This window comes from Centruroides sculpturatus, unplaced genomic scaffold (genome assembly GCF_000671375.1).
Source record: "Centruroides sculpturatus isolate CEXI.00-Female unplaced genomic scaffold, Cexi_2.0 scaffold799, whole genome shotgun sequence".
Lineage (NCBI taxonomy): Eukaryota > Metazoa > Arthropoda > Arachnida > Scorpiones > Buthidae > Centruroides > Centruroides sculpturatus.
In genome coordinates, this window is record NW_019384961.1 from 11,100 (window position 1) to 35,822 (window position 24,723).

Here is a 24,723-nt window from a genome sequence, read left to right on the forward strand (position 1 = left end):
TTTTTTTTTTTTTTGTAAAAATAATCAAAAGCGATTGTGTTTTCAGTTTAATCACATTATCGTGGAAGTTGAGAGCCAAAAATAGAAGTGGATCAATAAAAGAGGGATGATGTGATTTCAGGTAGATCCTAACTGACAGGTGTGGAACAGGTGAGATACCTATAACTTGACTGTCGATTAACTTTGATGGGATTATGGTTTTATTATGTTTCTATAAAAAATATTTTGAACATTTTAGTGTTAAGCTACATCTAACTACGCGGCTCTAAATTATATACACTCGTACATAAGTACTTTGATGCATCCTACATTCTACCAAGAACAATTGCAGTTTCGAAATGAAATACTTTTACTGAAACATGATCTAAATGCTTTAAATTTTTGCTTATCTTTCATATATCTTAATATGTAATATGAACACGTGTAGTATAATTTTGGTATGGCTAAATTTATACACTGTAAAACAACATATACATTTGTAACTGGGTTATTTGCGTGCAGGTATTTTTGCATGTATTCGTTTGATGTTTGAATCGTTTATGATTTAAATTATTAACGTTAAAACAGTTTATAAGTTTGTGAACAAAATTTAAAACAAGCATAAATAATTATAAGAATTTTTTTTTATGTTTAAATTATTTAATAGTTTTACTTGGATACTCTTCTACAATGTTTATTTGTGATACAGAAAAATTCCTACACGAAAAAAAAAATATAAAAATAATTTTTAAAATATTATAAAATTAAAAAAAAACATTTAAAATCGTCGATTGCCTTCTTAAAAATCTTAAATACAATTAATAAGATTTATTCGTACATTCTTTGTTAAAATAAAAGCAAAAATATTGTTAATTTAATTTTTGAAACCAAATTTGCCGGAAACAATGGGTCGGCTTTTTTCGTGGACGAGCCAGTTAGCATATAAAATTATCTTTGTGGAGAGGCGGTTCTGTTAGGAATGCTCATTAACAGAGGAGAGTGTCAAACAGGTTCTTCTTTCACTTCCTTTCTGGGATAATGCAAAGGAGCAAGAAGCGTAGAGCCTGGAGCCGAATGGCGATTATGATGCCATATACTCCGGTTGTCCGGGTATCAGTCGTCTATCATAAGTACTTCGGTTGCCGATTTTACAACTGACAGTTACGGCTGTTTTTTACGATCGAACTCCTACAACCCGTCTTAAGCCTAATTTCAGTTCCGAGTTAGAACCAGGATTATAGATGTCGAGAGGGAGTACTTTTATTACCCGGAGATTTTTCTTTTCCTTTTTGTGCCCCTGAGGTGTCGATAGTCTTTTCCAACTGTAATACTTTTATCCTGCTATGCTTCATCTAAAGAATCCTTAATGTTTCAAAAACTGTTCACCTTTCAAAGAATTTAGGCCTTATTTGTAGGTTTGTGTCTGATATTCTTATATATATATATTGTGAAAATTGATTTTTTCTTTTACTCAACAATTGCACGTCTAAAAAATTTATTTTTCTCGGTAAATGTGTTGTTAAATAATTGATTTTCTTATTTCATATATATATATTTTGATTACTGCCTATAATTAAATTTTTATAAGCTTTTAAAGAAACTATAAAATATTTTTCCTTATCTATAAATATAGATATTGTATTTATTTATTTATAGAAGGAGACAAATTATATAAATACTCAAGAAATGATGTGTAATTCTAAATTTTTAAATTAATCTTTTAACCAATAAAATATATTGACTAATGTTATAAATAATTTTCCTTCTAAAACTATTTTATTTACTTACTTTTCAAAATAATTGTTTTAAACAATTATTTTGTAAATTTTAATTAGAAATGTAGATTAACTATAAGAAATTTAATTTATCGACATTCTTCTCTTTTATTTGCTTCTCGCATTAAATAACAATCAAAATAAACATCTATACAAAAATTCCCTTAAATATAATACTGAATCTTTAATTTTATCTTATCAAAAGAAAAAACAAATTTAAATATATTTTACTGAAAAAACGTTAAAGACTTTCTTACAATTTCTATATAAATTTTTCTAAAAATATTATAAAAATAATTAAAATAAATAACAAGCGAACTAAACATATTTATAAATTATTTTAAAACAAAATTCCTTCGTAAAAAAGTTATAAAGTTATTGATTGCTGTGACCTTTACATAATTTTTTATTCTTGTAAAAATTATTTATACAATAAATCTGTATCAGAATTTTCTAAAATAAGAAATTCTTCATGGTATAAGGTACGGTACGTGTTTAGGAATTTTTTTAAAGGAAAAATCAATTTGTAAATACTCCACGTGTATATTAAATGAAATAATTTTAAAAATTACAGATAACAGGATATGAATAACTAATCAACTTATGATTGATTCGTCAGTCTAAGATAATTTTACATGTAAAGTAACAGAATAAAAGATTAGTCTGAAATCTTTAAAATTTTATAGCTTACCTTTAAATATTATTAAATAAACGTTGTACTAAGCTATAAATATTACATGCATACAAAAGAAGAGATTAAAAAAGATGATTATCAACTATATATCATATTTTTATATTATATATCAAAACTGCTATGAAAATAAAAGATTTACCGAATAAAAATCTTTTAATATGTAAAAAAATTATATTTTAAATTTGCTTATTATGTATGTAATTTTGTTAAAAGTATACATTTTATATACATTTTTTTTCTCTTGAAAATGTTGAAAATAACAAAAAAATAAAATAAAATAAAAATAAAAATGTATTGTACTTGAATAAAGTACACTAAAAATATTCTGTTTATTTGAATAGAATTTAAAAAATATAAAAGATATATTTGATAAAGGAAAATACAGTATAATAGGTCATAAAATATAAGTTACGTCAATATGAAAGTATAATTTTCATTCACACATTTAAGAACTTAAAAATGTCTATGAATTCATGAAATTGCAAAAAAAACCCATGTATATATATTAGAACTTTACACTAATCCAATAATTTTCTATAAATTTATTTTATCGTAAAGAACTTTATAAGATCTATTCAAAGCAAAATTAATATTTATACATTAATAGGGACCAATAAAGTACACGATACCTTTAAACGTTTCTCTAACGACATCCATTATCTTTTTGTGGCAAAACTTTGGCAAAATATTCATCTATTCCATTCTTTAAACATATTATGAATTCACCAACATTGAATTACAAGCCGTTAAAGAATTTATAAGGAAATTTCCTGCAGTTACCATAAATTACGGGCAGAAACGAGATATCTTTATCGTGTGACCATAACTGTTACAAATCGGCTTCCCTTCGTACAGTCAATTATAACTCGGCCAAGTAAGCAATCATTTGAGAAAACAAAAGATAATATCGTATATAATGAGTGAATGGAAAGTGGAAATCATTTTTATGCTTCCCCTCGTTTAAAGACTAAAGAAAAATACACCATTAAGAAACTCATAAAGGGAATGAAGTGGTAGAAGCCTGTTAATAAAAAGCTTTGTAATAACTGAATATTGTAGATAAAAAGCTGTTTAGCTCTAAAAATATATATCTTAAACCATAAGGAATTTAATAGCAGTACATGATCTCTGGGTTTGGTTATCGCTTCTTCTACCATGCATCATTTCTTTTTAAATATAACTTTTATAAACATAAATATATACCTAAAAATAATTGTTAATTATTCTCACAAGATACTTTAAATTGTAAATTTTTTGGTCGACTTTAAACGATTAATGAAATACAAACTAATTCGATAACCGGCAAAGTCATTAATAAAAGTAAAGAAGCCGATGTCCATTAAACACTGATCCATTAATTTAGCTGTCGATCGAGTAATTAGTCAACGTTTATCAGTCAAAGTCCATCTAAGTAGTCAGTTTGATTCGAGTTAGATTGCTTTCTCGGCTTTTTAAATGTTTAAGATATTAATACAGAATATTAATTTAGAATAAATATACTAGAATCGATATTTTCGACGCCATCGTATTCTCATAACATGCATTGAAATGAAAAGAATAAGAAATAATGGCACACCGAAACAACAGGAACATCATGTATCAACGCAGTTTCGTCTAACAGATATTTCTTTATTTAGGAAAAAAATCAATTAATATAATACACCGACAAAATGACGGACGAGTTTTTAATAGTTTTTTAGTGCTATAAGTAAGTCTTTTGTTCTAAGTATTCCCTGTAACGTATATTAACGTAAAATAACAGCATTACTTCATTTATTATTATTCCAACGATATCAATAAAAATAAACATTTGAATTCAGAACGTGAAACTTCGCCGTTAAATTTGATTTCAATAAATTTTTTGTGAATTTGGTGCATTTCTTGTTTATTAATTTCGCACAAACATTTTGTAAATCGAATAAAATAACTAGTTTTTAAATAAGAAAATTAGATTTATGTTATTGATTTGCCTTTCAGTATTTTTTTTTTAACTTTATAATAATGATAGTTTGTCTAATTTTTACGTGTAATTTTTGCAAATAGAAATCATTTACGATGATCTTTGTGATGATAAAACATTTTGATTAACTCTGGTAAGAGATCGATAATTTAAAATTAGAGCAGTGATTTCGGAACATGTAGAAGTGGACCTTAGCATGAGTTAGTATCGACTGCTGGAGGAGAATCGATGACAAAGATTCGACATAGTTGGTCCGAGTGACAGCTAGTCAATGGAACCGAATAGAAAGAAAGAAACTGGAAGGAACCAACAAACAGATTTTCTCCAGACGAAGTTCTAAAGAACGTTTTCTTGGACAGATTCGAATACTTTTCTAGGAAATACGGTTATCATCGCGTCACAAACGTTCTGTTTTTAGAAAGATGCTTTTCAATCTGTCAATAATATTCTTTATAATGTAACACGGTCTAATTTTTTTATTTTCTAATTTTCTTTATATTGAAAATTTTTAAAAATATTTTTATTATTTTATTCCGTATATATAACACGAAAATTTTCTGAAATAATTTGAAAGAAGAAAATTAATCTTTATGATTTTAATTACGAGAAATTAAGTAAAGTTACATTAAAAATTAATTAAAAAGTTTTCTTTAGCCGAAACATAAATAATTTTTAAATTAATTAAAAGAATGGCAAAGAAATATATTAAAGCATAAGAGTCTGGGTCTACGTATAGAGAAGATATATTCCCGTTTTGTATTTTATTAATCATCTCAATTCCCAGTTAATATTACGTAAGTAAAAGAATTATTGATTTATATAACTAAAGTATAATTTACTCGGATTACTACAAATGTTCGGATCCTTTATGTTGCTTTGATTCATTTACTAGTTTGAATTTGGATTTCGTCGATTAATCATTTTGAAGTATCGTTCTGTTTACTTTTTGTAGATTGCAGACAGGCTAAAGAATTGAAACTTCACTGTTGCCATTTCTGCAAACCACTTGTTTTCACCATACAATCTCTACGATATTACAAACATATACATAATCAAAAATAAATAGACGGAGGATCCACATATCCAAACAAACGATGCTCATTCTGTAAACCTTAATCTTCTCAAAATTAATTCTTGATAATTCGCAAGTTTTCAGAACATTAACAATCTTAAAATTATTTGTGAACAATTTTATATTATGTTGTAAATAACTGTAATATTCTTTGTAAAAAGATGTATTTTGTTTACAACACTTTGCCCGTAAATTAGTTATCAATTATTAGCATATTTAATATTTATCCTGGTTTTCGAATTTATATTTGAAAGTATTTGATTTGTTAGCTTTATTTTCAGTGTTGTTTTTGAATATTTTTATAGAATAAGGGATGATTTTTTTATTTTTATTTTTACCTCTTTCTGCACTGGACACTAAGGAAAGTTTTTTCATGTCCATCATGAATTCAGTCAGGCTCACAAAGAGCAGTCAAGTGGTATGAGATGGAACCCGACATATTCGGGACAAAGTTTCCTTAAAAAATTCCTGGAGTTGCTAGCTCAGATTCGTTTCACTTCATTAGCGGTACGCCTTTATATAGTAATATGTATTAATATTATTTAATATATTGTCAAGAACTTATTCATTTATTTTTTACGTGGGGAAATTTATTAAGAAAACAAATGTTGTATAATTCTGACGTCGTGGAAATGTATACTTTAAATTTGAGTCTAATTTATTAGTGTAAAAGACAAATTAGCGCAACTCGCGAGTACCACTTTACCTTTTACTGGGTTTGAACGTCGCGTGTCGATAGTCGCGTAAAAAATGACTGTTTCTACTTTCATAAAAATGAAAAAATAAATAAAACTGTACGTAAATAAAGTTATTAAACCATATTTTGGTATACAGTATTAATTAAGAGCAAGATAAAATATTTGATTTCTCAAACGAAAATATTTGCATATTTTTTTTTTCTGTTTTTAAAACATATTCTGGAGTTCTAGATACTGTTGACTCTTATTCGATATTTAAATATATTTCATGTCACTATTTAAACCGTTTACTGTTTAGAGGATAAAACGTGTTTCTGGTCGAAAAACCATTCCTTCTTAGATTGAATCGGGATATATAAGCCATTTTTCACCTTATCTCGAAGAGTTCTGGAATCACACTGTTGGCACTCATACTGCACCTGTAGAGGTTTCATTATGCTATTTATATACTCTCCTATCTATAGAATGAAACTTCTTTCTGGTCTGAAAACTGTTCCTTCGTAGATTGAGTCCAAGATATATAAGAGCTATTTCCTGTTATTTGGAGGTGTACTGGGATCACATCGTTGACATTCATTTAGCAGCTGCATAGATTCAATTTCACTATTTATCGATTCTTATTTAAGGAAAGAAACCCCTTTCTGACACGACGTAGATTCAGTCGAATTATATAAAGCTATAAAGAATTTTCATTCATTTCCTTCAATGAGGATCGTTTAAATATCAAAATAAAATATCTAACGATAAGGAATAAATTCCAATAGTGTAATCCCGAACATCTCCGGATAAAATGAAAAACGGTTCTAACTTTCACCAAAGCACACTATGGTTGAGCTGTTTTTTCCGCCAAAATAGTTCAATTCTATAAATAGGGATTGGTTAAGCAATGAAATGGAGCCAGTAGAAGCACAACACGAGTGTTATCGATGTGATCCAAGAACACCTCCGGATAAAGTGGGAAACAGCATATATGTTCCCCACTCAATGTACTGAATGACTGTTTCTGTTCAGAAGAAAATTTCATCTACAAAATAGAGAATGGCTGAACCTTTTCTGGAGATATTTACGGAAGAAATATAACATTCAGATAATGAACAAACGAATTAAATAATAAATTGGCAATTTGAAATAATAAGCTTAAGAAAATATAGATTTATATGAAAAGATAGATAAAAAATATTGTAAGGTATGTAATGCAATGTCATTCAAGCAATGTTATTGTATTTTGAGTTATTATATCGAAGAAAAATAACTTTTATTTAAATAAAATTAATTTTATAAAATTTTAGTAAGAAATAATAAATAATAAGATAAAATGTTTGTAATTTAAAAAATGCAAAAGCAGATTATACTTCTTTGGACAAAAAAATGAACTGTCTTATGGATTATAGGGATTATCGTGGCCATCCAGTAGGATATAGAAATTTCATTTCGTTCATCCAATAATTATTTCAGATCTGTTACATTGATTGAGATGGTGCTATTTTTAAAACGGCCGGATGGTCGAGGCGGTTAAAAGTAGTCTACCGTTCTGGGAGAACCTGGATCGAATCTAGGGCGGATCCAAGGAATCTAAGAGATTTCTTGGATCCTGGCGGAATGAAAAATCCAAGTAAAATTCATTTTCGAGAGGCAATCTGTTTCAAATATATCGGGTTCCTCCTTCATCATTCTGCGTTTCCCTTCTGGGTTTGAGTACTCGTAAGGGACACGATTAAAAATGCCCTCTTAGTGCTCATAGGACGAAAACAGTTAAAATGAAAAAGTGCATATTTTTATGTAAATTTGAAGTCATTCTTCAGATTCTCATTGTATTTTACAATGAGAAAATTATTTGACAAATGACGTGAAATTAACGTAAAGGTAGCCACTATTCCAACCAAACGAACAGATTGTTAGTAAACATCATTGCAAATATTTTTTCTTTATTATCTTCTCAGATAAAAATCATTAAACGATATTTTAAATTTTCATATTTACTCCAAATTAATATGAAATTGTATTATATAATAATTTAAAATGAAGTAAATAAATTAAAACAAATAATGTCATTTTAATTCGGTCTTGTGGTAAAATGGTAAATAATTACATTATCGTTTATATATATAATAGACATTACTATCATTCTTATTTTAAATGAATATAATCATTTTGAAAACAAAAATATCGTACAGCAATATCAATGAAACTTCATTGAAAGCTGACGTTTAGCAGATGAAAATAACTGTTTATTAGATATAACCTTGAACGTTCAACTTTCATTGAAATGGATATTATAATAATAATAAATATAGCTGAAAATAGATCCTGGCGAAGGAAAAATCCAAGTAAACTTCGAGGGGCAATCTGTTCCAAGTATGTCAGGTTCCTCCTTCATCACTTAATGATGCTTTAAAATTAACTCTAAATATGATCGCATGAGAATCGATGCGCTCAAGAAGTGTTATTTGGCGGGAGAAGTTGTGCTAATTATTCTATTTCATTCCAGTTTAGTTTCGGCATTTTAAATTTTAAAAGGGTTTTCTTAATATCAATAATTTATATTAGATGATAATTTCTTTTTAATATCATAAAAATTAAATTATAAATAATTATAATTTTATTATNATAACATATTATACTAAAATTAAATTTTTTTGTAGTAAACATAATATTTTATATGATATATATTGGTACTTTTAATAGAGATCATTTGAAGAAATTTTTTTTAAATTATTAGGTTCGGAAACAATAGCAAAACAATGGATGGTACATTACAGTACAATTCTCATATTTAATCTTCTTTAAACAGAAAAATATACAAAGATAGAAATATTTAAACAATGTAATATGCGAGAAATCAAATTGCCAAATAATTTAATCGATATTAAAATATTATTTATTGATTATAATCAATTTTTTTTTTGCATTTTTAACATGATAAAATGTATTAAAAACGTTCAATTCTTAGTAATTTATAGAGATATTAGATAAATATATTTCTGGATGTTATATCTCATGAACCGCTTGCAATATTCATAAATTTTTCTATTATATTCGATTATAGAGAAAGAACATCCATACTTCTATCGAATCAAATATACACAGTACGTGTTTTCGTGGATGCAGAATATTGCTGTAAACGCATTTCCGAATAGAATTTTTATATTAGAAAATATAAAAAATTCTTTTTCGATATTTTCTGAACGTTTTTTTCAACATTAAGATCTTAATTTTAAATTTTACATGCTTTTTTATAATATATAAACTTTTTTTTNCAACGTCTTGTCAGCTTTTCTTATAACTTTTATAATTATTCCCTGAAAAATTATTCTTTAATTATTAATTATTCTTTACGAAGTTTAAGATTTTTAAATTCTTAGATTTTAATTTAATCTTAAGAAAGAACAATTAATTCTTCTGTATTATTAACAAAGTTCAATTTTTATAATTGATTACAAAGACTTATTTATTGCACATTATCTTCAGCAATTATCTTAATAATCCAGTTTTACTTATCGATTATAGCATAATCAATTACTAATCCAGTAGATTAATAATCCACTGTTATTATTAATACAAGATTCTTAATACTTTATCAATTAACTAAACACAGGGAAATTATTCTAATAAACTTGAAAATTTCTTTATGTGTTAAAAGATTATAAAAATTTCTTAGAAACACTTTTTCCCATAATATTATTTCTACTATATAAAATTCATTTTATAATATTAATTATATGCAATCGAATTTAGTGTTTACAATATTGGAATAAACAACTCAGTCATTATAGAAACGAACTTGGATTTTCCAAGCTTAAGAGAACTTGCAAGTTAATGAGAAGTTTTAATACTAGTTTGTTAAATTTATATTAAAATTCATTAATTTACGAGTATTCTTGTTTTTTTGATATTTAATTTTCACATATTTTAAATGTTATTCTTTATTAAAATCATGTAATTTTATTATATTTTTTTATAGTTTAGAATGAAAAAATAGTAGAAACAGTAAACAATTCTTAAGAAAATGTTTAAAAACTCAACATTTCCTTTATTGTTTGGTGGATTTTTAATCAAATATTTCAATTTAATTCAAGATATATTCTTGAAAAATGGACTAAACACAAGTAAAGTGGAAAAATGTTTTACTTGGGGAGTTTTTCTAGATAACAGAAGAGATTATTTTTTTTTGGAAGCAAAGTTTTATCGACTATTGTATAGTCAAAGCCCGGGGCTTAAGAATTGATAGAGGTATGAAGAATAGTCGTTTATTGGAATCAATGCTCCAGTTTTGCCATCGTCGCGGCCAACCACAAAGAAGTGAAAAGTGCCTATTCACTTTAACATTTCCCGAATCAGGTGATATAGCAACTGTAATTACACAACAAAATTAATTAATTTCAACTTCAAAGTTGTCTTATTTGCTTTATCTGATCAAAAAAGACAAGATTCTCTCGCAAGAAGTGACTTTTTCTTCGCTCAGAAGATCCTTTTGTTCGAGTCGTGATGTTGAGCACACCCAACAGATGCCATTAACTCGTCTATCCACATCATATAACCTCACAAAAAAGCTGATTTTCTAACTACACAAACATTTAATAGAGCTATTTGTTGAAGACGTGACTCTTGACGAATCCGTCGATTTAGGAAGGAGAAAAAAATGAGAGAGACGAGATCATATCATTTTTTCTGTAAAAATGTAAAAATTATACAAAAATCGAGTAAACAGTTTCATCTTTTCGAATCGTTTTAAAAAAAATTAATTAATGTATATTGTTTAAATTTCTAAATCTAAGTTCATTTTTTATTTTTTAAATAAAACATATATTTTTGATATCATTATTAAAAAATTATAGAGTAGAAATCCATTTACAAACCCAGTAATTATTTACATATATTTGAATAATAAAAAAAGTACGTTTACATATAGCGTGCCACCTTTGCAGATTAAGATCTATTATTTAAAACTTAAACCATACAACTCACGAAAGGGTTTGTTCCGCTTCACAACCATCGATAGACAAAATTCTAAACAAATCTCGAGTTTCTTGGCAGCCATCCTTATGCAGAACTAAATCTCTCCCAGAGGGAAAATATCTCATTGGAAAAGATATTTTTCTCACCTTTACTGCTGAACGATCAATGACACTTTCTTCAAACCTGTCGAATAACTCGAAATCCTTAGGATTATCACAGGAATCAAATCTATAGAAAGTCGTTATCTCTTAAAAGTCTAGACTTTCGTTATCAAATAACGTAGCAAAATAACACGTTTATTTCTGTCATTTTTATATGTTTATACATGAAAATTAATCTATATTATACTTATTATAAAAATACAGTGTATTTATCTTCAATAATAGAATCAATAAATATTTTAGTTTCTACACTAGACAACACAGACACAAAAATTATATTAATCTCTGGAGAGTAGAAAAGAGACGAAATTATGTTAAAATTTTGCTATGAATATAAATATTTGTCTGCAAAGTATATAAATATCAAGCATAAAAGATTATAATAATGATTGGTAGAAAAGATGAAAGAACACGAAATTAGCGTGTATCATTATTTAATTTTGTTTTTAATGAATAATTTTAAGATAATCGTTTATCAAATTAACCGTTTAAAACTCTATTATATCAAATATCTTATTATAGACAACAATAAAATCCTGTAATCAATCCGTGCAAAAATATATTAGAAAAACCACAATGCTTTTTGTCCGTACTACTTAATTAATGCTACTCATTGGTATCCTCAGAATTATTTGCTTTTAGATTCCTTCTTAAAATAGCATCTATAAATTATCCAAATTAGATTAAATCGATTTAGAATATATAATGCTTTAGGAAAATTCTAGCTGCTTAGAAAAGTAATTTACAAACTCCGTGGAGATCATCAAGAGGACACCTTTTTTCATTAATTTCGTTTTTTACTTCCGGAACTTATTTTAACCATTAATCACTTTGAAACTCATTTCTAACATTAATAATCTTTATTACAATTCTCCAAATGCTTTCATTAATTTTTTTGAAATCTATCCTATTTAATCATAACACGGATAAAATTCCCTTTATAAAATTAGATTATAGATAATAATAAATAGAGTTATACTGTATATAATGAGAGGATCGCATCGAAACCTACTTCATCGTAATGAATATACTCGAATTATTGAATATGCGTTTCTGACGTGCTTCAATAACAATGAACTAGAGCCATCACGTTATTTCTAATGCTTCGATANGATGTTTGAATTTTTTTTTTATTCTAGGAAGAAAGGGGATAAATTAAAGAGGGAAATAGAATGTATTTTTCTATGTTTATTCAAATAATGGGATTATTGATTTTGAAACGAAAGTTGAAATGGAAAACATATGCTTTCGGTTGTTTTATTCGAAACATTATAATAAGTTTTTAATGGCTTAACGATGGTCTTTCTCACCATTCCTATTAACCAAATTCTTCCAATACGACAGAATCGGGTCCAATTCTGTTTCCTGTTCGGTTCTAATTGACTTTCCTTGTCAAGATGACTTATTACAGCTGCAACTAACGAAGGACGAAACGAAAAAAAAATCACTTTAAAGGTAAATTGGTAGTATCTTCTTAAAAGTATGACAATAAAAAAAATTCAGTTTCTGTCTCCGTTCTAAATTTTTTTAACTACAAAATTGTATTATCGTGTATTGTTGTCTTGAATGACACGCTTAATTTCATTTGTTTTCATGTTTCAGTAGATTCGAATGAAAATCCTCGATACTCTTTCAAATTTCGAATTTTATAAATAGTTTTAGCATCTTTTGTCATGTGTTTAAATCTTTATTAAGCGTTAATAATTCTATAAGTAGGAATATATTTAATTAATTAATATTTGGTGACATTAAATTCTTTTCTTTTCATTTAAACGTAAGACATATTTTTTTGTATTGAAAAAAAATATGTATTTTATAAAATGCTTAATTTTATACATAATTAATTGGAAAATTAATTAGCGTAAATTCCTCTTACATCGTTTGTAATATTAAATTGCGTGAAGAAATGAATTTTATTTATTGTTCTTATAGCGAGAATAGCAACAAAAATTGTAGCAAGAATATAAATTTAGCAAAATATCTGATGAATGATTTCTTCAGTCTTAAACTTTATATCTAGAAGAATTTTGTGTTCAAAACAATACACATTTTCATGTAACAATTCAAAACATGAAATTTTTATGTTCTGCAATATTAATAAATATATATTCATAATAAATCAACCGAGACAATATATCAATATATTTGTATTATCTTGGATGATTTAATATTTCTTTTCTTAAAAAAAAATATGTTAGATTATTACGCTTTTATTTTTCATAAAATATCTTAAAATAGCATGCTATTTTTAAAAAAAAAATAATGAAAATTATTGTAAATATTTGCAATAATTAGCAGAAATTATTTTTAAAGTTTTTCAAATAATTATCTTTATGTTTTGATAAATTTTGCAATAATTAAAGTATTCTTTACAAAAAAATGATGATTTTTTTATCATTTAAATTACTCTATTCTAAAACGCACGAAATTCATAAAATATTTATAAATTTAAGTTTCTAAATTTCTTATAAACTTAAATTTTTAAATGCTCATATTTAAAAATTCGAAAAAAAAGTTTCGACAGAACAGTGTTTATTAATTTTCATTTTTAGTTTTTTTATTTATTAATTTTTTTATATTTGACCTTATTTCTTATTTTAAAAGTATTCAGTTAATTAATTTGCTAAGCGATTAATAGTATTTTTATCAAATTAACATTTAATAAGGCAAAATACACTCGAGGGTCTTATAATAATTAATTAATTGAATGAACCAGTCCAATATGACGCATCTAATTATTTTATAACTAAATCGTTATTATCTCTACATTTTTAAGCGATAAAATTAGTAAAATATAGTAACCTATCGAACGTATATAGTAGATTATAAAATAATCTAAAGATTTTTATAATTTAAAATGTCCTTAAATTAAATGAACTATGTTTTCATTTTAACGTCGTGTTTAGGAATTAAATTTGTATTTTCTAATGTCTCATAATTGTTAAATCTATCTAATGACTGTATCATTAAGGACATGCTATATTGTTACAAATTATTACTTAAAGATAGCGAAGTATAAACTTCATTAAGCAGGGTTAATTATTCAATATATAAACCATACACCAATGGAAAGAAATACTTTAAACATTTTATTCTTAATTATTTTCAATATTTTTTTGTGTGGAAAAAATATTTAATGCAGTTATTTAACCCACTACTTTAATAATTATTAACGTCATTGTAAAATGCCAGTTTTGTTCTCTGTTCTTCCTGTTAACATGTTTTTGTCTACCATTAACGATGATTTATTTCTTTAAGGATTGATATTATACAAGGTAGTAAGCTTTTATACTTTTCTCCTTTTTAAATCTAATTAATGGGATATTTTCTTCCAAAAAAAAATGTATGTATATATATGCACATATTCATAATTTTTACTAATTTAAATTTTAAAAAATTAGTTAGAAAAACAATTATGTCCGTATTTTAAATTAATTTATTTCGATTCTGATGAGGTTTTAAAATAAAATTTATTTCAACTTAAAAGAAATGTAATTGAAATTGAATTTTTAAAATAATTTTTTACTAATATTTGCACGGTTTTTTTTCTGTAAAGAATGGTTTGATATTTATGAAGTAATCGATTTAAAACTACTTATTTTATCAGATAAATCTAATTTAAATATTGATATTTTTTACATCCAGAAAAACTTCTAAGAAATAACCGTTTGTTGATTTAATTTTTAATTCAAATTTTCTCTTAAAAAAGATAAAGAAGACAAATTTAAATTTTAATAGAATATGCGTTATTTGCTTGTATGACTTTTAATAAATTTAGGATTAAAAATATATTATTACTTTATCTTGAAGAAAACAGATTTTATAGTAAAATAGAAAGTGAATAGTGGAGGCAAAAAATAACCGAAAAAAAAGAGGATAGCGGAAAAATATAAAATTTTGATATCCTGAGTGACATTGGAAAGTAAGAAGCGTGTTTGTATTAAATAGTGAGACTCAGTTGGACATTTGTCGACTGGTGAGTGCCGGTTAAGTCGTCTTGCGATGTCCACATTGAAATATGGAAAGTACTGAAGGATTTCAAATGCTTTGAGACGAGTGATATAAGGCGGAACAAGTAGAAAGTGGGGTCAATTTTTTACAACTTGAGAGGTGACAACTCTTAAAATCCCCAAAGACGCAATTCTTTTGCTTTCGATGACAGCTTGTCGATCTGGTATTTTTATACCATATTGCATTAATATGAAATATAAAGCTTCTGGAAATGCTATACCATGAACAATTCGTCTCTTCAATTTTTATGAATCGACGCCCGAACGAGACCTCACATATATTTTCAATTCTCAACTCTAACGTTAAATGGAGATGTATGTACACGCCCAATCGCTTAGATTATCTTATATTTTATAAATCAAAGTTTGTTAAATAGTATTATATAAATAAAATGTAAACGTAATTTATTGAAGAAAAATATACCTTTAAATTTTTAACTATAAATCCATAAATCTTATTGAATAGCGTGGAACATTTACCGCCATATTCTTTTTGGTTATATACTCATTAAAATCCCCAGTAGAGTAAGAATCTGAGGGATGAAAAAAAAAAAAATTCTAATTATCTGGCCCTCTACCAGGTGTCACGTCCATCGATTTCGCGCTCCGTCGAGCAAAGTACTATTCGCTACCACCCTTCAGTCTCTGCCACTTCAGTAATTATTCCTTTTTGAAAATTCAGCAAGAGTCAGTAGATAGTCGTTTCTGTCTACGTATCCGAAAACTTTATGAGAAACTTTCGAACAGAAAATTAACCAGCGATGTCCTGGTTAAATTTGATGGTCCGATTTAATCTTGGAAACAATCTTGTTTTGCGATTATACATAATTGAGAACATTTGTTATTGCGAAAGAGGAGAACTCGAATCGCATTTTGGATCATCTCTTCACTCTTGCGTTTCTTTCTTAAATTCTATTTTAGTTTTACCTGCAAAATAGTTTAATAAATTTTATTAAAAAATATACATGATGAAGAAAGATATCGATGCGCATATTTATAAAAATTCGTTATTGAAAGCAAGGAGAAATTTCACAAACGGAAAATAATTAGCTTGATTGTATCTGTTATATTTATCTGTAGTTATTAGCGATGCATTAATTGTAGCTTAATTCTTAACTGGTATAATTAATTAACAATAGCAGAATTTAATTTGAAAGTTAAAATTGGGAACGTGCAGTTTTGCCATATTAGAGAAAATTCAAGATTAGTTTTCATACACGAGAAGAATGACTTATTGTAAAATTCTAGATGAATTTTATCAAATCCTTTTTAATTTGTTTTGCTAAGGATTACTTGGCTATCCTTATTAGACACTCGTGAAAGTTCGGATTACGCCAGCAAAGTTTATCTTTAGTCGATATACAACTTAATCTTACTTAAAGGAAATGATATTTGCAATTCAATCATTTAATAATATACAGAAAAATGTATTCTCTCGACAAAGAATCGTTTTATTTTTCGTGAAATAACACAAATTTATTATTATTAATTTAATTAATTTTTACGGTTTTTATAGCTAAATTTATTTTAATCATTTTTTTCAGATAAACTAATAGAGAATTATCTTAATTAAAGATGGAAGACAAAATGGGCTTCAGAAGTCCCCCGAAAGTGTTATGTCGAAAGACCAGATGAGTTGACATGGCTGAGGGCAGGTGGACTTGGCTCTGGACTCTGTTCCTGTGCCTCCTCCTGCAAGGTGATACCATAGCATTCGTCTTAGAGGGGTCTCCTTCTTCTTACGCGCGGTTCAAGAAGTGGATCTCCGGTCTCAATGGTTCTCTATCCTTTGAATTTCAAACACAGGAACCTAACGGTTTGCTGTTATATACGGACGATGGCGGTGCCTTCGACTTTTTCGAGTTAAAACTGGTTGAAGGTACGTTGAGACTTCGTTTTAATCTTGGCGGTGGTGCTTCGATCATATCCGTGGGTAGAAATCTTCACGATGGACATTGGCACAGAGTGGAGATTATTCGCAACATAGAAGAAACCCAATTGAGAGTAGACGACGATACGCAGGGACGAATCTCTCGAGGACCCGAATATCATTTTGGTAATTATACGACCAACAGCTTTGTATATTTTGGTGGGATGCCTAGTTGGTATAGTTCGAAACCCAATCTACTTGCATTACCATCAGTTTTATTCGAACCGACTTTTAAAGGAAGTATAAAAAATGTTGTGTATGCGAGTGAAGAGGGACTTGCCAAAGAACAAGACATGATTGAATTTAAAGGTGTCAGATCCAACCAGTTGGATGCCTGTGAACATCACGACCCCTGCCAACATGGGGGTATTTGTATAAGCACCGACAGCGGAGCTATCTGTGATTGCAGAGCTGTAGATTACGAAGGAAGTTTCTGCGAAAGAGGTAAGTTATTTGGCTTTTAATTATAAAGCTTCAATTAAACTAAACATTCGGTTCCCGTAATTTTAAATTTGATACGTGTAAATTCATTTCATACGTGAGAAGAGATGATTACCAATTCATTAAATAATTTACTAAGAAATTTGATAATGTGTAAGATAATTTTAAAGTTTACACAATGAAAAATATTTTAAAAATTAAACGAATTAGTAAATGTATATCGATTACAGTAGTAAAGAAACCAAATCCTAAAAAAAATATTTTTAAAGTTAATTACTTTGAATTTGAATATTTAATTCATCATAAATCACGCAGCTTACGTGTCATGAAATATTAAATATTGACTTTTAACAAATAAAACTAATTGGACTTAATTCAATATTATTAAAATACTAAAGTTTTAATTAAGAAATATTACTTTTTAAAATAAAATAAAATAAATATACAAATAAAAATATTAATAGTTAATAAAACCGACTAAAATTGTAATAAATGTGACGATAAAACTATAATCTTAAATATACAAATTAAAAAAATTTTGTCATCATTTTTATGGCGACAAAACTTTAAAATTTTGAGTGCTGCTAAATGTCGGAATGATAAAAATAAAGAATTTCGATTGAAAACAGATATGCACGAGTTAGGAGAAAAGTACAAAAAAAAAGAAAAGAAAAAAAAATATACGAGGTGTTTGGAAACGAACGTTATTTTCCTTTTAGAGACAACTTTCTTGACCACTAGACAATGACGTATATGTAACTGTATCTATAACTATCGATCTCTAACGGTTTCTTACCCACAAAATCTAGCTGACAGGGATTTTCCAGACAGGTGGACATTTGTCACAAAGTCTCAGAAAAGACTACAACATCCATTGGAAATGTAAGAGTTGTCCATTATAAAGAAGACAAGGTTTAAGAAATGAATGTATCTTGCAACCTCTCTTCAGACATTTTCATAGCTACTTTCACTTTTTAGCTTATTGTTATTAATTCTATTGTCTTAGATATAGCTTAAGTTTGTTTAACAATTTAAATAATTATCTGACATTAAAACTAAGGATTTCTCTTTAATAATGTTGAATTTTTCCTTAAACAAATATTAGATAATTAACTATTTAGTTGTGGTTGATTTATTTTTTAAAACTGATAAGTTAGATGTTAAAGAGCGAGATACTTAACTGAAACTCGCATGTGCTCAATTAAGAATTTAATGAACTATTAAAGTAGTTTAAAAAACTTTATTACTAAACTTTTAATGTTGCGTGTTTACAATGTATTTTTTAAAAATTGTAGTTTTAATAAGTGAGAAATTTTTCTTGGAAATTTTCAGACTGAATTAAGATTTTGTTGAAAATTTTTCGGGCTCGGTTTCAGAAATCTGTTAAAGTTTAGATATTTTTTTCCCCTTTCCTTTCTAAGACCTAAAACTATGAATTGTTTCTTTTGTTAAATATTTACTTTTTGGTAGATTATAACAAAATTCTCAACAGTTTTTTGCTACAGCTGAATCATGAATTGTTTTCTTATATATCAAAATTCTAATTTTTTTTTCTTTTCTATGACTAACGTTAAAACTCTGAATAAATTTCTCTTTATCATTCACATAAATGGGATTATTCATAAGAATTTTTTTCATTAATTTCGTTTTTTACTTCCGGAACTTATTTTAACCATTAATCACTTTGAAACTCATTTCTAACATTAATAATCTTTATTACAATTCTCCAAATGCTTTCATTAATTTTTTTGAAATCTATCCTATTTAATCATAACACGGATAAAATTCCCTTTATAAAATTAGATTATAGATAATAATAAATAGAGTTATACTGTATATAATGAGAGGATCGCATCGAAACCTACTTCATCGTAATGAATATACTCGAATTATTGAATATGCGTTTCTGACGTGCTTCAATAACAATGAACTAGAGCCATCACGTTATTTCTAATGCTTCGATATTTCGTAAATCATCATTTTGTAGTCATTTATAACCAGTTATTTCTATTATTCGTCAACACGCCAATGATACTCCCAAAGGATAAGTACAATCTAACCGTTTCGTGATCGAGAACACCAACTCATCTACCTTTCACCTATATAAGCTTATACTTAAGTATACGACTGATTGATGTGTTTGTTTCTAGTTATTCTTCGAATGAAATTCTGCATCGATACTACGAAAAAATAATTGAATATAAAATACTCAAAACAATTTAAAATATCGAATTTTAGATACTTATTATAAAGAAAATTATTATAAAAAATGAATAGACTTTCATTTCAAGTAAACAAAAAATACATTTTTTTAACGTTTCAATATTGCGTGAAATGGAAGAATACTATAATATATTTTAATAATTTATATTTTTGTCATGTTTGTATATTAAATTCCCATTCAATGGGTAGAAAATCAGGAAAGTCCATAATTCCCAAGCTCACCTAATATCCATCGTACCTTCTTGTCCACCTGGAAGAGATTCATTTTTCAAATGTCCTGACTGGAAATGCGTTTCTGACGACATAATCTTGTTCCCACCACCAATCCTTGCTTTGGAGAGTATCAAAAATGCATTCGATGACGTCAACCAACGATCGATGCTTAACCAAGAGGTCAGTAGTAGAGGCTCTTGCCAGCACCTGGCTTGCCACTCCACCCCATATTTTGTCCTTTCTCCTACTACACCCCTATTTACTAATACTATTAAATATAAACATATTTTTTTTTGTCGAAGCTTTATTTTTAAATATTTTAAACCAAACTTTAAATGGAAAATTTCATTTTGAACAATTTTATACAAGGTCGATTACTAATGTAAAAATATTGCTCAAAGAGATTAATTTCGCCATACCTGTTGATCAGTTATATAAAAATGAAGAAGAAATTATTAAAATAAAGCAAAAACAACTGTAATTTCCGATAAACATACAAATACGCGTATTAAACATTTAATTGTTCTTAATAATCGTTGAATTTCCAAAATTTAATAGAAAATAATTTTGAGAAAAGACATAGCTTTTCATTTTCGAAATATGCTAATAAATTGAGTATAATAATCCTTCATAAATTATTATATTTGATGGAAAAATATACTCTGACAACAATAATTTGATTTCTGGATATTTGATGAAATGGAGAAATTTGCTGTTAATACATTAACCAATTGCTATAGCGTGAAACATAGAAATAGTTTTAATTTGCAGATTATCTAATAATAATTAGCAATGAAAATTTTCAAACGAAATAAATTGAATTTTCTAAACCGTTATAACGCGTAATGCCACAAATATTCCCAGGATAACAGAAAGCCGATTTTAATCTATTTTAATCACTTAAGCTAAAGACATGTAACACCCGGACTGCGGTTTTCCAGTCCAGTTAATTCCTCAACAAATCCAAAATAGCGCTAACGAACCGGTCAGGAGGCTGCATCTACTCTTATCAGTGAGCATTGAGCGAAAGAATCCCCAACATCCCACGAGATCTGGCAAAACAAAAGAATGCAAGAAAACTGAAGAATCAATAAGGACCAGGGAAAGAGATTAGTTTTAACCGTATGGTTCTATTTCAGTGTGTGTGTCTGTGTGTGTGCGTGTGTATGGGGGATGCTGGCTTCAGTCGATGTCCTTCCAAGCAGTATTTATGTCTAGATGATGTTCCGGTATACATTTAACGATCGTTACAGCAGTTAAGTCTAGCGCCGTCTCTTGTCAGCATTCCTCCAGGGAAACAGTCCCCGTAGGATGTTAGGATACGGTGTAAAGCTAAGAGGAAATCCAGTGGTTTGCATTTTAACCACTACATTTCAATTCTGGCATGTAACTTTTCTCTATTCTTTCCTTGCAAATATTTCCATGCTGTTTGATCTTATTATTCTTAGCCTATTAGAAGCTTTACTTTGAAAAAAATTAAAAACTTAAAAAAAAACCGTTCGCTTTATAATTTAAACGTGTTACTAATATAACTTTAAATTTGAATATATGAAATTTAATTCGTTTTTCTATTATTTTAATGCAATTTGAATCGAATACCTTTTATGTTTCGAAACTATCAACTTGATTACCGAGTTTCAAATATTAAATAAAACATTGAAAAGCTAAATTAATTTTAAACAATTAAAACCATATTAAATTTCTACATTAAAATTTTCTTTTCTTATGAATAATCATCATTAAAATAAAATATGAAGTTTAATTATCATTCATATAGAAATAGCACTCTGAAAGAATTTAATATTAACTCTCTTGATTATAATCTTTGAATTTTATTAAAAACATATCTGGAATCACATCTCGAAATTGCCTTTATGATATGAATTTTAAAGGGACAAGATTCTTTTTAATAGAGGTGAGATTGGTTCAATTTAGATAGAGATTGATTGCAACGAGATCAGATATGCCTGACTAGAGATTTCCTTTCTGTAGTTATTCTTTCCCTAAACATTAAAAAATAATAGCAATATTAATAATTGTCTTCTGTTGGTTTTGAGATAAATAATTAAAATCATAAAGTCAAACGAAATATTAAAACTTCAGAATACTAATTAAATAGAAGTTTTTTAAACTAGCTATAAAGAAAGAAAATCATTCAAAATAATATTCCTTGATCCGGAATGTGAATTGTTTCTTCAAGGTAAACATGTTCATTAGTGATAACTTATCGCCTTTTTTCCCTATTCTAATTTAATGTGAAGGAATGATAGTTATTTGAATAAGAAATTTGTTAAATTATCTGTTCTTAACTTAGTTATTTTTTAAAAAATCGGACAAAAGAAGAGGGAAAAAATGAATGAAAAGACTACTAAACAATACAAACTGACGTTTGAATGCTATCAAAGTTAAACTCATTAAAGTTTCTTCTGTAAATGTGCATTATTACCTTTTGTTTGAAACACTTTCTGAAATTGTCTGCTAAACATTTTCAGTATGTTGTGTAACTTGAAACCTTTTACGCTTCAATGATATAGAACAAAACTTACTGATATTTTTCACGATAACTAAGTTTGAAATAATAAAAATTGTGCGAAAACTTCCGAGAATTGTTGGGTAACTCTGTTAAGAAGTTCTTTGGACGTAAATGAATAGAGTTATGAAACACAATCTCCTTATGTGTACTAACTTCCAAACTTTATCGATCCGAATCAAATGAATGTTGACAGAGGACTGATTACTCACCGCAAGTTCGGTAAAAATTTTTAGGCAATCACCACTAATCTCAGACTGACATCATCCTGCATGGTGATTGATGATAGCAGTCGATGGATTTTTCTTTTCAGGCGTCGTAGGGTCACGTGTTTACATTGAGGCTTTTGTCAATGGACGATAATCTCGGACTAATTGTCAGGTCTTTGGAGAAAAATGATTTGTTGTTGCGATGGAGATATCAGAAAGGAGACAGCAAGAAAAACAAAGAATATCTCATTTAGCAGAAAATTTTACCAATGGCCAACGATTATTAATGACCAGTAAATATATTCTTAAATGCTCAAATTATTTTTCCATGAATTTATTTAGTAAAAAATTAATTTTGTATGAAACACGAGTCATCGGTTAGAGAAATCTATCACACTTCACTTACACAGCTTGAATAGGTAATTCATTCATTTATAATGATCTTATCCTCTAGGAGAATTATTTAATTAGTTATCGTTTTATAAACGCAATCCATGAATAGATTTCAATAAGCGGCATTGGCTAATTGTACCGAAAACATTGAGAGAATATCAGCACTTTTAAACAAATGCCAGCTCTAGAAATTTAATGATTTCATATCGATTTTAAATTAATATATATTTTGATTTAAGCTTGTTTAGGTAAATTATCTTCAACGGATAATTTCGATAGGGTTCTGTCAGGCGAGTTGTTTTGCAGTACTCTTCTAGATGAGTTGAGACGATGAATGTCTGATGATCATTTTATTAATTGAAGCTATACTTGGAACACTTAGTAAATGATACATCTAATGTAATTATCCGGTAAAATAATTAAAGAATTGAATTTTACAAACTGGGGAGGAAAAAAATAATATTACTTCACTTAACGTTCTCTTTATTAATTCGAAAACGAATAATATTTTGATTCGAATTTCGATAAGGAGTTACAAGGAAAAAGAAAACATGAAATTTCTTAAACACAATTTGAATAACTGTAAAAATTAATTTAAGCAAAACTTAAAGGATTTATTAAAAGCCTTTTCTTTAAATGTTGATGATTATGCTTGAGTTATGTTTCTTAAATCTATAATTTGATAAAATAAGGACATATTATATAGGAATATATTTTACAGAGATGGACAAATTAAGTTCTTCAAGCAGTCATTAAGCAGAATGTATTTTGGGTCCAAACCTGTCTTCAGCTGAAGACTATTCTGTACGATGACACTGGTTCTGTGTGCAAATTCAAAAAGAAAATACAAATTTTATTTTCTTTATCTCTGTAAAATACACTACTATATGCCCTTATTTTATCAAATTATAGGATTTAAGAAACATAACGATTAAAGGACAAGAAGGTTCAAGTATACGTTTGAATTACGTTACAAATTAAGAAGGATTAAAATATAAATCATGTATTTTTAAAAATAAATACAAGCAGTGAATTAAATTTTCATTAGCATCAATTATTATTATAGTTAATATTTTTCTAACCTTCTAAAAGCCAAATTATGAGACTGGTAAGGTCTCATTTAATGTATATAAAATTCCCAAGTTGAAATTTGAAAATTGTATTGCTGCAATGTCATATTATTTCAAACATGGCTTCCATTTATGGAGAATACTTGGGGCTGTATTCTCTACTGAAATAGAAGACACGCCCGGAATATTGATAATCAATAATGCCACAGAAAATTCACAAAAGAATAAAAGAAATAATACAAAACAAACAGGCTGGCTTTTTGTTAAATTTAAAATTTAAAATATTTAATATTCGGTTCGTTAACATTAAGAAATTAAATTCTAATAAATAAATTTGATAATAGTCGAATAAATATTGGTAACTTGTAGGAGATGGTAATGAAATATAAGACAGTAAATTGTCTGAATG

General features: G+C 27.4%; 1 protein-coding gene across 1 annotated transcript in view; it reads left to right on the top strand.

Moving 5' to 3' along the window:
• Window positions 1-63: 63 nt before the first annotated feature.
• The window catches only part of LOC111632448 (neurexin-1-like), a 195,128-nt gene continuing 170,468 nt past the window's right edge, over window positions 64-24,723 (top strand). The window contains exons 1-2 of the mRNA XM_023376863.1: window positions 64-150; window positions 16,850-17,679. Coding sequence (XP_023232631.1) covers window positions 16,947-17,679 — 733 coding nt within the window. The 5' untranslated portion in view covers window positions 64-150; window positions 16,850-16,946. The remainder of the gene's footprint in view (window positions 151-16,849; window positions 17,680-24,723) is intronic.